Source organism: Diabrotica virgifera, chromosome 6 (assembly GCF_917563875.1).
Source record: "Diabrotica virgifera virgifera chromosome 6, PGI_DIABVI_V3a".
NCBI lineage: Eukaryota > Metazoa > Arthropoda > Insecta > Coleoptera > Chrysomelidae > Diabrotica > Diabrotica virgifera.
In genome coordinates this window covers 201352340-201367228 of record NC_065448.1, presented here as the reverse complement: position 1 = coordinate 201367228, position 14889 = coordinate 201352340, and the positions used below count along the sequence as shown (strand labels likewise).

The following is a 14889-nucleotide window of genomic DNA, read 5'->3' as shown; positions in this document are numbered from 1 at the left end:
ACGATGTAATTGACGAAATCAAAGCAGCATGCTTGTCTTCAAACAAATAGGTTTCTGGATCTTGGCCCTCTTCTTGAAGAGCGTTCTTTAGACGTTCGACTAGATCAGCCTTTTTCCCAGTAGTGTCCATGTCTCTCTCTTCTAACTGGTTGCGGAGCTCCTTAACGATCAATTCAGTGATTTTCTTATGTTGTGAAGACATTGTCACACACTTTATTTATTACGATTTATATTTTATTTATTTTTAAAAGTTCCACACTCTATTTAAACCGAAAATTTACGTTAAATTTATGTATTTCAAGTATCCTCACTTCTGCACCATTTTGTTACGTTTTTTAGGAAATATTACGCGAATTGACTTTTAATTATTATTAAATAAATAAAAGACTTACTTGAAATTGTTTATTTATAACACTTACAATTAACACTTATTTAACAACAATATCTAATTTATTTTACACTTTCTAACATTTAATTTATTTACAAATACGACTTATCTACTTTAAAAATACATACATTTCAGCAACCCGATCAAACAATAAAACAATATATCGCGTCGAATATATTAACTGACTGCCTGCTGCTTAAAAATCATCCGCTTATATAGATACGGCTCTGCTTCGAGAACAGTCAGGAAGGCCTGAGGCGGGTCCACGCCTATCATCGGGGAAACTTCTGGATTAGCGGAGACAATACTCGTCGATGACGTGTCGCTGTTGTTTGTTGACTACTAGGGGCAGGGCCGGCCTCAGTTAGAAATTCGTCACAATATTATAATTTTAAAAAATAGCTAAAATGCGCATTTCAAATATCTTGAAAATTAATGCTTTAAAACTTATTTGCAACCATTTGCAAAAAAGTTATGAAACAGCAAAGTAAACATACGATAACTACGGTGTTTATAATTTTTTTAATTCTTTCAAAGCGTAGAAGTGAGTTTAAAGTACAAGCTAATTATTTACAAAAAAATATAGATTATCAGTTTAATGGTTATATTTTAATTAAAGATTATAAATATATCTTTTTGTAATTTACACGCGCGAAAGTAGACTAATACAGTACTATAGCTAAAATTTTCACTCGGAGCGACGACCGGCCGCGCGACGTACACTTTTAATAAATAATGTATGCTGCGTGTCAGTCGCTTCGAGTGAACATTTTAGCTTCGACTCTGTATCAGGCCTACTTTTGCGCTAAAAATTCCAAAAAAGAGTATTTTTAATCTTTGATTAAAATATAACCATTGCACTAATTTTTGACATTCTTTGTGAGTAATTAGATTGTACCATAGACTCACTTTTAAGCTTTGAAACAATTAAAACAAATTATAAACAACGGAGCAATCGTATATTTATTTTGCTGTTTCATAACTTTTTTGCAAATGGTTGGAAAATTTTTTTAAAGCATTCATTTTCAATACCTATGAAATACGCATTTTAATTATTTTTTAAAATTAGAATATAATAAACAATTTCTGAGAAATGTTAATTTGTTTATAACAATTTTTTTTAAACATTTAAAGATTATGCAAAAAAATTAAAAATTAATATTTTGTCGACAATATATTAAATAGGCATCACACCTTTATAATCTTTCTAAATTTGATCAATGTCTCATGATTATTTTGGTTGTTATTGCGACTGTAAATTGTTAATTAACAACTGAATTGTTGCTAAAATATTCATTTCATTTTCACCGGCTTCTGACTTTATAATCTATACCAAGAAAGCTTTTATTTCACCAAGCTATATAATTATTGATAAATAATTACTGGCCCAAAAAATTTATTTGAAAATTCGAGATTTTGTTGAGAAAACCCACATTTTCCAAGGAAAATTTTCGTCGGAGCAAATCGTGAAAAACATATCTCTATGCAGAATTTAATTGCGGTGTATTTTTATTTGGGTGTTTTTGTTGTAAAGTCTTCGGAGTTATAGAGCAATAATTGAAAAAAATACGATTTGTCGGTGCCATTTTGTTTATAAAAAAAGTAGCACACTATCTGCGGACTTTGCATACCTATATTGTTAATTTATAGGATCTTATAATTCGATTCCAGCAATAAAATTGCTGGTAAATAACTTTTCCATGAATTTTGCTAATTAGCCCAGAGTAATAATATTCCTATAAATAATGTATAATTTTTTTAATGTTAAGATCAGCAGTATAGATGCTTGCCAATTCTTTGGTAAGCTATCGATAAGCTAACACAGTTGATACTCTAACATAATTGGTCTCTAGATAAATGCAGAGCAGACAAAAATCTTAAAAAACGATAACCTGTAAATTAATAAAATAAAACTAAAATGTAACGAATTTAAAGAAGTAGAGAAAGTCACTCATTTGGGATCAATCATGAAAAGAAAAGGGGGTCACACGAAAGACATACAAGCAGGAATAACAAAGGAACAATTCGCCTTCAATGCGTTAAATAAGAACTGACAAATAAGTAAAATATCAGAAGCAACAAAAATCAAAGAATACCTACAATGCCTGTCTCAAAATCACTATACGGTGCAGAAACTTGAAAGCACGAAGAATGCACAACAAAGAGGCTACAGACTTTTATAAATAGGTCCATCAGAGAGATCCTAAGATCTTGCTGTCCTAATAACATAACGAGCGTAGGACTATGGTAAAGAACAAAAAAAAACAGTATAATAACAATTAAGCAGAAAAAGTGGTAATGGATTGGCCATACGCTAAGAAAATTTACTAATAGCATCACAAGACAAACACTCGAATATCAACCTGAGAGGACAAGCAAAAGGGGAAGACCAGTTAGCACCTGGAAGAAAACAGTAACCAGAGAACATAACAGAATCGGCTTAAGATGGGGGGATGTGAAAATAAAACGCTAGAAACAGAGGATATTGCGAGAAACTAGTGCGCAGATTAACCAGATAGTAAACACAAATAAGATACGCTGATCTGGCCACCACTTACACCACCGGCAAGAAAACGCAGATGCGCCCAATACTCCACTAGGAGTGATGGTCCAAGAGAGAGAGTGAGAGAGAGAGAGAGAGAGAGAGAGAGAGAGAGAGAGAGAGAGAGAGAGAGAGAGAGAGAGAGATCTCATATTATAGCGTTTTTGGACGGTTTTTCGGAGATAACTCAAAAAGTAAGTATTTCAGCGAAAAAAATATTTTTAGCAAAAATATAGCTTATAAAAAACTGAAAAAAATGGTGTATGCTTGAGGTCTGTAGACCCAGCAGAAGCAGAGTTGTAGCTAATGAAATGTAGGTTCTTCTTCATAAAATTCCAAATCGAATATTTCAATGTGAAATAACCCAAAAACGGAGCACTTTTCGGGGAAATTCATTTAAACTTTTTTAAAGTGTTTAAAAAAAAGGATTATTTTTGTTTTTTTAAAAAACTTGTAACATTAAAAGTAAGTGAGTTACGCTCAATATATTGTTGGTCTCTTTTATTTTTTGGTAAAAAAATCGCGAAAATCACCCCCTAATTAGCATCACAAATAAATTTTCTCATTACCACTTCACAAGTTACTTTGCTTATGTATTATTTATATGATCTGTAAGTTTCATCAGTTCAAAGTGCTTATTTTTGAAAAAGCTGTGGTAAAATGGCTTGAACGAGTAACTAATCACGAGTTTAGGCAAATTTTGAACAGCCATAGCATAATCAATTTTAGTATAATTCAGAAAAGGAAAACGTACATTTTATTACTCTTTAAGATTTTTGATATTACTAATAATTTTTAAGTTAATTCCATGAACAATTTAATTTTTTTTGAAAATTAAAAAAAATGTTTTATTTTAATTTCTTTCAAAACTGAGCACTTTGAACCAATGAAACTTATAGATAATATAAACAATACATAAGTAAAATAACGTGTGAAGCGGTTACGATTAATTTTATTTGGGAAGCTAATTAGGGGGTGATTTTCGCGATCTTTGTACCAAAGAAATAAAGGGCACCAACGATATTTTGAGCGTAACTCACTTATTTTTAATTTTAGAAATTTTTTTAAAAAACAAAAATAAACATTTTTTAAACACTTTAAAAAGTTGAAATGAATTTTCCCCGAAAATGCTCTGTTTTTTGGTTATTTCACATTGAAATATTCGATTTGGAATTTGACGAAAAAGAACCTACTTTTCATAAGCTACAACTCTGCTTATACTGGGTCTGCAGACCTTACGCGTACACAATTTTCAATTTTTTATAAGCTATATTTTTATTAAGAATATTTTTTTCGCTAGACTACTTATTTTTTGTTACCTGCGAAAAACCGTCCATAAACATGTTTTTTTTTTGTTAAAAATGAACATATTCACTCGCAAATAACTCGAAAAGTATTGACAATGAAAATACTCTATAGAACAAAAGTTGTTTAGAATTAGTCATTTTATCCAATTCCGGGCCTATTTTGAACGTATTTTTTCACTCACGAGAAAATATTTTTCACCCCGTACTTCCCAATTTTTGTAAAATGGAGGGGATATAGAATTGTAAACTTTTTCTTATATAATAATAGACAATTTCAACTACCTATTTCCAAATTTTCATCCTTCCTTTTTTTTGGAGGTTTTCGTAAAATTTTGTGTTCCCTGATCGGGCTATACAGGGTGTACCGAAAAGATTGGTCATAAATTATACCACACATTCTGGGGTCAAAAATAGATCAATTGAACCTAACTTACCTTAGTACAAATGTGCTCACAAAAAAAGTTACAGCCCTTTGAAGTTACAAAACGAAAATCGATTTTTTTCAATATATCGAAAACTATTAGAGATTTTTTATTGAAAATAGACATGTGGCTTTCTTATATCAGCATGATCTTAAAAAAAAATTAAAGTGAAATTTGTTCACCCCATAAAAATTTTATGGGGGTTTTGTTCCTTTAAAACCTCCCAAACTTTTGTGTACGTTTCAATTAAATTATTATTGTGGCACCATTAGTTAAACACAATGTTTTTAAAACTTTTTTGCCTCCTAGCACTTTTTCGATAAGCCAGTGTTTATCGACATATTTTGAATATTTGTCGAATTCACCACATATTTTTATATGGTAAATACGATTGTAGAGACCTGTTTATAATCTGAAAATTTATTTATAATTTACATTCTTATGTATATTTTGAAAAAGAAGCCATATGTCGATAAAAGATGACTTGTCAAAAAAGACTAAGCAGCAAAAAAGTTTTAAAAACACTGTGTTTAACTTATGGTACCACAATAATAGTTTAAGTGGAACGTACACAAACATTTGGGGGGTTTAAAGGAACAAAACCCCATAATTTTTTTATGTGAATATACAGGGTGTAACAAAAATACGGGTAATAAATTAAACCACATATTCTCGGACCAAAAATAGTTTGATTAAACCTAACTTACCTTAGTACAAATGTGCACACAAAAAAAGTTACAGCCCTTTGAAGTTACAAAATAAAAATCGATTTTTTCCAATATATCGAAAACTATTTCAGGTTTCTGATTGAAAACGGGCATGTGGCATTCTTATAACAGGAATGTCTCAAAAAAAAACTTATAGTGAAATTTGTGCACCCCATAAAAATCTTATGGGGGTTTTGTTCCCTTAAACCCCCCTCCCCAAACTTTTGTCTACGTTTCAATTAAATTATCATTGTGACACCATTGGTTAAACATAATATTTTTAACACTTTTTTGCCTCTTAGTATTTTTTCGAAGAGCTAGGTTTTTATCGAGATATTTTGAATATTTGTCAAATTCACCACATATACCACCACCTACAAGTACGATTATGAGACCTGGTAATAATATGCATTTATTTATAAATTATTACAGTTTGAGGTATACTTTGAACCATATTAAAAATGAATCCATATCTCGATAAAAGGTTCCTTATCGGAAAAATACTAAGAGACAAAAAAGTTTTAAAAATACTGTGTTTAACTAATGGTACCGCAATAATAGTTTCATTGGAACGTACACAAACATTTGGGGGGTTTAAAGGCACAAAACCCCAATAAAATTTTTATGTAAACAAATTAAACAAGAAGGCACATCTCGAATAAAACTGGTTTATCGAAAAAATACTAAGAGGAAAAAAAGTTTTAAAAATATTGTGTTTAACTAATGGTACCACAATAATAATTTGATTGTAACGTACATAAAAGTTTGGGGGGTTTAAGGGAACAAAACCCCCATAAAATTTTTATGGGGTACACAAATTTTACTATAATTTCTTTTTAAGATGTTCCTGATATAATAATGCCACATGTTAATTTTCATTAAAAAATCTCTTATAGTTTTCGATATATCGGAAAAATCGATTTTTATTTTGTAACTTTAAAGGGTTATACTGGGTATAACAGAGACCAAAAAGAAGGGAAAAAACACACACTTTTTAGAGAATGGACACTTCTTCATCACCAGTGGAGTGTCACTTGGCGGAAGGGCAAAAGAAGGGGTAGGCTGCCTGATACACAGCAACCTAATAAAGAACATTAAAGATTGGGAATGCATTTCCGAAAGAATTTTAAAGATAAGACTGGTAACCGAGGAACACAAACTAGTCAATATCATCGTTATATATGGAATAAATGATGACGAAAGAGCAGCTAGCAAAGACATATTCTGGGACAAGACTTCAGAAATAATAGACAGTTTAGAAGGCAATACTATAGTACTGGGGGATCTAAATGGCCGAGTGGGTGTAAGAGATGAACATACCCAAGATGTATTAGGACCATATGGAGAAGAAATAAAAATGACGATGGGGAACGTATTATTGATATATGCAGAGAAATTATTTAATAATAACGAACACGTTTTTTAAACCCAAAGATGCACATAAATATACAAGAGAAGTCAAAAGTAGAGGCGAAAGATCCATCATAGACTATGTGTTAGTAAATAGATCAGCAAGGCAATGTATTAAGGACGTAAGAGTAAAACGAGGAGCTGAATTATTTAGTGACCACTATCTAGTTGTAGCCAGAACCAGCTTGGGAATGCGACAAGAATTAATAACGAAAGAGACCAAGAAAACCAGTAAAGCTCATGATACACCTACTATAGAAGTAATCAGGTCACATAAGCTAGCAGACAAGGAGACAGCAACCAAGTTTAAAAACTACGTTAATAACTACCTAACAGAGCACGCTGAACATGACGGTGACTTAGACCAAACTTGGCAAATACTGAAAGAAGCACTCCTAAACGGTGGTAAACAAGTATGCGGGATAACAAGAAATAACAGAAGCAAAAAATGTACAAACTGGTGGAACAATGAAATAAAAGCAGAAGTGAAGTCTAAGAAGATAGCTTGGAAAAATTATTTAAGGAACGAAACCGCAGACAACTACCAAATATACAAACTGCAAAGAATCAAAGTCAAAGATATGGTACTAGCAGCGAAACGGAAAAGTTGGGAAGAATTCGGAAACAAGATGGAAGAAGACTACCACTCTAACGAAAAGTTATTCTTTAAAACCCTGAAGAATTTAAGAATCGAAAAGGCTCCACAAACACCAAAGCAAATAAGGGACAAAGAAGGACACTTACTTCATGACAATGACCACATCCTAGAGAGATGGAAGCAATATTTCGAGGATCTACTGAATATCCAAAACGATGTAGACATTATCACAGAAGAACCAGAAGAGGTAGAGCAGGAAGACTAAATTCAAGATGAAATAACTATAGCGGAAACAAAGGAAATCATACAAAAGCTTAAGAAAGGTAAAGCGGCTGGATTTGATAAAATCACAGCGGAAATGCTTAAAAACATGGGCGACAAGGGCATTGAACTGCTAACAAAAGTGTGTAATAGGGCATGGAGTGAGAGCCAAATACCAAAAGATTGGGAAGTGGCAGTTATTCTACCCATTTTCAAAAAAGGTGACAGACGCGAATGTAGCAACTACAGAGGAATAACACTACTGAGCATCCCATCCAAAGTATATGAGAGAATACTAGAAAAACGTCTTTTACAAGAAGTTGATTCTAAAATGGAACAATCACAGAGTGGATTTAGAAAAGGCAGAAGCATCCAAGATCACATTTTTACTATCAAGAAATTAATACAAAATGCACGGAACTCAAGCACCGAGTTATACCAAGCCTTTATAGACTTAGAAAAGGCATTTGATAGTACTCCAAGGAAGGTGATTGACATATGTTTAAAAAAGAAAGGTGTGAAAATCAAACTCAGGCAAGCCATTATGAGTATATATAGACATACAAGGAACAGAATCAGAACCGATAATATGGAATCCGAAGAGTTCATAGTAAATGAAGGTCTACGTCAAGGAGGAGTCCTAGGCCCCATACTGTTTAACATTGTCCTGGATGACATAATTAAAGAAACTAGAGCAGAAACATTAAAGTTATATGCCAGACACAGAAATTTAGAAGCAGTGTGGATCTCACAGTGTGCATACGCAGACGATCTAGTGATATTTGGGAAAAATGAAGAAGCACTCAATCGAAATTTACAAGTATGGAACGCTGCATTAATTAAACGAAATCTGAGAAACAATAATGAGAAGACGAAAGTAATGGTATGTGGAAAAAATAGAAAACAAACGAAGATAACAATTAACGGAAATTCACTTGAACAAGTCGATACTTACAAATACTTGGGAGTACAAATAGAGAGCAGAGGAACTGAAGAAACTGAAATAAGTTCCAGAATAGAAAGTGCTGCTCGGATGTACCACGCAATCAAAAGTACGTTTCTGTCAAAAAAAGAAGTATCCCACAAAGCCAGTGTCCATATATAAGACGGTGTTTGTGCCGATTTTAACTTTTGGTAGTGAAAGTTGGACGCTTACTGATAAGTTAAAATCGAAAATACAGAGCATAGAAATGAAATTTCGTAGAAGAATAATGGGTACAACCAGGTTAGACAGGATTAGAAATGAGGCAGTCAGAGAACATCTTAAGGTCCAACCAATTATTAAAAAAATTGAAGAGGCCCAATTGAGATGGTATGAACACATGGTTAGAATGAACCAAGAAAGACCAGTTAAAAAAGTATGGGAAGCCAGAAGACAAACCAAGAGACCAAGGGGCAGGCCAATGAAGACATGGGATGATAATGTAACCTCAATACTAGAAACACGAGGAATCAGCAAAGAACAAGCAAGAAACCAAGCAAAGAATAAGAAGCAATGGAGAAAAATTGTGCATGCAACTAACTAAAGACATTACACCCGACACCTTAGGGTAAATGGGTTTAGGATTATATATATAACTTTAAAGGGCTATAACTTTTTTTGTGTTCATACTTGTACTAAGGTAAGTTAGGTTCAATCGAACTGTTTTTATTCCCAGGACATGTGATTTCATTTATGACCTGTATTTTTGTTACACCCTGTATTAAAAAAGAAGCCGCATCTTGATAAAAACTTATCGAAAAAATACTAAGAGGCAAAAAAGTTTATAATTGGAACGTACACAAAAGTTTGGGGGGGGGGGTTTAAAGGAACAAAACCCCCATAAAATTTTTATGAGGTGGACAAACTTCACTATAATTTTGTTTTAAGATGTTTATGCCATAAGAATGATACATGTCCATTTTAAATAAAAAATCTCTAACAGTTTTCGATATATTGAAAAAAATCGATTTTCATTTTGTAACTTTAAAGGGCTGTAACTTTTTTTGTGAGCACATTTGTACTAAGGTAAGTTAGGTTCAGTCGATCTATTTTTGACCCCAGAACACAAGCGCCGACTACGTGGGTGCTGCGGGGCCCGCGCCCCGGACAGGTAAATCTGTCCGGTGCGAAGCACCGGACGCCGATGGAGTTGAATTTTCGGTCGCCGCACGATACATGGAGACGAAATTTTCAAGGCTGCCGTCTGCCGATCTCCCATTGTACCGTGAAATCCCGTCTCGCCCGCCCACTCCGCGCGCTTCGGGTTGAATTCTCGGACGTCGTTCACTTGCTCGTTCTGTGTGTTTATTCTATGTTACAAGACCAGTCGAATATATTTCAATTTGTCACGCATTCTGTTTACAGTGCGTTTTTTTTTTGGTAAGGGGACGTGCCATCACTGTACATAGATTAAGGCAGGTAAGTACAAAGGGGAAATAATTGAAGCGTTTATTTGAAAAACAACACTTGTCCAAGAATTAAAATTTTGGCAAATCAAGAAAAACTGCCCAGCTTCAATTTATTTCAAATTTTATCTCAAATCTTCAAAGAACGCACACAACTGATAAATTTATAGACAAAATCATTTACGCTTAGCGATGACCGTTGATTAAGATGGGACAAGTGTTGCTTTTACAACATACCGCTTGGACATCTGTTGTTTTTTTAAATCTATCCGAATATTCTATGTAATTTACTCCGGACATTTGGGATTTTTACACAACTGAATGTGTGAGATCGATAAAAAACTACTATTTTATGCGAACAACATATAAAGTCAAATTTGCAAAAAATGGACATGCGTTGTTTTTCAAATAAACGCTTCAATTGTGTATTAAAATGCTTTTGTTTTGTGACAACAAATACAGTGTGAAATTTTCATTCTAGATTCCTGATCACTAGAAATGGATAAGTTCATAATACGTACTCCGATACAAACTCATCAGGCTACGAGGAATGAACAACCTGTTCCAGTTCCATCGACATCTGTTGAGGGTTACAATGGTAGTAAAATCATAACGTTTAGTGGAAAGAAGAGCAGACAGTTTCGTGACACGTGGATTGTCACTTATCCATGGATAACATATGACAGTACACTCGATAAAAATTTTTGTACTATTTGCAAAACAGCAGCCTCATTGAAGCTGCCAATAGCATCGACTGGAATAAATTCGCAGAGAGTCTTATCAACTTACGTTACAGAAGGTTTCAACTCGTGGGGCAAAGCGTTAGAGAGATTCAAGGATCACGAAAAGTCAGACTTTCACAGACATTCGGCGCTATCATTGAGGCAGAACGATCAAGGCGTGAACGTCGCAAATATGTTGTCAAAGTCTAAATTGAAAGACGTGACCGATGCAAGAAAATGTCTTCTCACAATATGTTCCACTATTAAATACTTGACTGTTCAGAGTATTTCCGTCAGAGGACACTTCGATAGGACATCAAACTTAAATAATCTGCTTCATTTAAAAGCTAACGATATTCCAGAACTGCAATCTTGGTTGGGCAGAACAGGATATAAATGGTTATCTCATGATATTTCGAATGAAGTAATGTCCATTTTATCGAATGCTTTTCAGAGAATTATTCATGATCGTGTCCGTTCGCAAGAATTTTTTTCAATAATTGCTGACGAAATATCAGACATTTCACTGAGCGAATAAATGTCTTTCTGCTTGAGAAGCGTGAATGCTTCCTTGGAAGTTGAAAAATATTTCATCGGTGTGCACGAGACTGAATCCACAACTGCAGATGTTCTCTATAACATGATTAGAGATGTTTTATTACGTTGTCGATTGGAGATTGGCAATTGTCGCGGACAGTGCTACGACGGCGCAGCGAATATGAGTGGATGTGTCAATGGTGTTCAAAAAAAAATTCTTCTCCATGAGCCACGTGCTATATATGTGCACTGTTACGCTCATAGAGTGAATCTAGTCGTTCAAGATTCCTTCCAGAAAATCTTGCATGTCCGTGATTTCCTCTCTGATATAAAGGACATTATCACTTTCATTCGAGATTCTCCGAAAAGACTCAGCCGCTTTAAGCTATTTCAAGGCTCAGATAAATCTCCAGCTCTTCGCCCATTTTGTCCCACTCGCTGGTGTGTGAGAGTTGAATCTTTGAAGAGATTCTTAAAAAATTACGAGAATATAGGTGAATTCCTGGAACAGCAGAAATCGCAGCCAAGCGATGGAGGATCAAAAGCTAGCGGATTTCTCAACAAAATTTCGGATTTTACTACCTTCTTAAGTCTATAATACTTATATTCGAAAGAATAGAGACATTCAACACGATCCTGCAAGGACAAGCACTTGATTTTAATAAAGCAACCAAACAAGTAGAAACTGTGAAAACGTATTTGCTGTCGATTCGCAATGAAGGCAGGTATGATGAATTGTGGAACAATGTTACAACAGAGTCTGAGCAATTGGATTTGAACGAACCAATATTGCCCAAAAGAAGAAAGGTCTCAAGGAAAGTAGATGACATGAGACAAACCGAACACAATTTTGACGATGTTAAACAATTTCACCGCCAGATGTACTATGAAATTATTGACATGACAGTGACTAGCTTGACGACAAGATTTGAGGGGGATACATTGAAGCATCTCAGAAAAGTTGAGGCATTTGCGCTGGACAAAGCGGAAAATGCAAATTATGTGACATCCTTTTATAAAGAAGACTTCTATGGCGATAGATTGGCTCTTCATAGAAACATGTTCTTGGATATTACATCACAGCGAAATGTCGAACTTGAATCTATACAGGATATAGTGACATATCTGAGGAGTCATAGCGAGCTTTATGATATTTTACCTGAATATTTAAAATTCATAAAGTTGTTGCTGGGAATACCAGTCTCATCATGTACGGCCGAAAGATCTTTCTCGTCATTGAGAAGATTGAAATCATTTTTAAGATCAATAATGAGTCAGAAGAGATTAAACGATGTAAGGATACTGAATGTTCATGGCAACATGGTGGAAAATCTCGATTTGGAACAACTCTGCAATGAGTTCATCAAACGGTCCTCTGTTAGGATGAACTCTTTCTCATTGTTCGATCCTAGAGAAAAATGAAATATATTTTACAGCCGTTGTCTGTTGTTTTATCATGTTCTATTGACTAATGGCAGTTTTATATGTATTAATTATTATTAGTGTAATGTTGATCATGTCGTGTTTATGTTTTTCGTAGATGTAGGATATAGGTATGTTTATCTATCTTCATATTTTTAATTCAATAAACGTTAATAAGTTAGTCGAATATGTTTATTTTCCTGAAAATTTAGCTACCAAACCCACCCTACCTTTTTCAGCACAAAGAAAAAAACTTTGACAATCGAAGGTGAGGTGCACCGGACGGAATTTCTAAAAGTCGGCGCCGCTGCCCCAGAATGTGTGGTATAATTTATGACCAATCTTTTCGGGACACCCTGTATAAACAAGAACTCAAATTAATTACGATTATCTTTTTTGTTAAATTTATCCTCTATTTCATTTTTAAAAATTTCTCCTTTAAAAATGTAACCATATATCTTTGGCGAATTTCAATTTATATTCTGCATTCATGCAAAAATAATTCTTCGTGGAACCACTTAAGCGAATTACTAAAATTTTTGTATCTACATATATCATAGCAATTATTAGCGCACTGTAGCAATATAGGAACAAAAGATAAATACTATTTGCAACCGAGCCATTAATTTAAAAAAACGGCGTTTTTGTCGTTTAAACGCTTCGAACACGAATCGCGGTTGCCTGGTTTTAAAATGACAAATGGACGTCGCAAAAACAACCATAAATCACGGCCAACTTTTAACTCGCGTGTATTCACGAACAAAAGACGATCTAATCAATCATATTAGTAAGCGATTCTAACAATTTGTTTCTCTATATCAAGTAAACGATAAATCAACGTAGCCTTGGTCTGCTAGATCTCAATATAAAAATTACGCGCCGTCGGCTACGGTTTGTCATGTTGGCTTATTTAGGGGCTGCTGATTTGTTTAATTTACATGGAAGATGATTTATGTGGATACATGAGAAACGGCAGCAGCCAAAACCGAAGCAAGGACGTTTTACTGTCACTTTTTTATCAGATTTGTATGCAGTGGCATTTGTATGCAACACAGGGGCCCCATATCAAAGTTTGTCGCGGGGCCCTTTTCATCCACTGATATGGCATGATGCTAAAAAAATTTTCAACAAAAAAAGCAGAAACGTTTATAATATAGAATAGAATATAAATATGCTTTCTTGTTACTGAAAGTGTTACTATTTTATGGACAAAGCTTACAAAGATTAGGAAAAAAACAATAACAAATAAAGTTTACTGAAATTACAAAAATTGGCAGTAGTAATTACACAAGAGCTCTAAAATTATCGATTTTTTCCCGAGTGACACTTTGACAGGTTTAATTTCACGACCCGAATGGAAGTAAAATTATGTCAAAGTGGCACGAGGGAAACAATTCGATAATAATTTTAGAGATCTAGTGCAATTTGCTGCGATTATTTCATGATTAAAACTGTTCAAAACCAATATTTTATTGTAATTTATTTATGTAAGTACAAATTACTAATTAGGTACAGTTAAACATACAGTTGTTATAAATATTTGACGGTTGAAAGTCACCACTTTTATAACTTTTAAAACATTAATTGTCATTAATGTCACTGAATGTATTTTTTTCGTAGCAACGAAGGGCATCTGACGTAATATAATTGACGACGGGATATTGTCAAAAATTATCGGGTATAATATCACAAGAGAGTGAGAATAAATTGAAAATAATGCGACAGTTTTTCGAAAATTTGTTGTCTGGCAATAGACACGAGAGCCCGCAGGGCTCGAGTGGCTATTGCCCTATGACAACAAATTTGAGTAAAAATGAAGCATTATTTTCTTATTTATTCTTACTGTCGTGTGATATTCGTAAGATTATTTTTTAATAGGTATATTATGGATATTTTCTTAAATGTGACAGTTGTCAAAACTAGGAGACTGGTTGCCATTAAACAGAAACAATCTACTTAAAAAAATTCTATCGGTAATTTTCTACAGTAGATAATTCTCAGTATAATTTTAATCTGAAGCTAAAATCATCAAAAAATAATCACTTTAATTTTTATTTCTGTAGCTTTCTATTGGTCAGAATCTGCTGTGAATGAAATAATAAATATTATTACAAAATAAAAGATAATGAAATAAAACAAAACAATACATTTCATTAATAATTGGAAATGTTTTAACTGCAGATTC

At 33.6% G+C, this 14889-nt stretch overlaps 1 protein-coding gene across 1 annotated transcript; it reads left to right on the top strand.

Annotated features, from left to right (window-relative positions):
* The first annotated feature begins 11283 nt into the window (after positions 1-11283).
* LOC126886277 (zinc finger MYM-type protein 1-like) lies at positions 11284-12704 on the top strand. Its single transcript, XM_050653147.1, has 2 exons — positions 11284-11441; positions 11897-12704. The coding sequence occupies exons 1-2, from the start codon at positions 11284-11286 to the stop codon at positions 12702-12704; spliced, it is 966 nt and encodes a 321-aa protein (XP_050509104.1).
* Positions 12705-14889: the final 2185 nt, after the last annotated feature.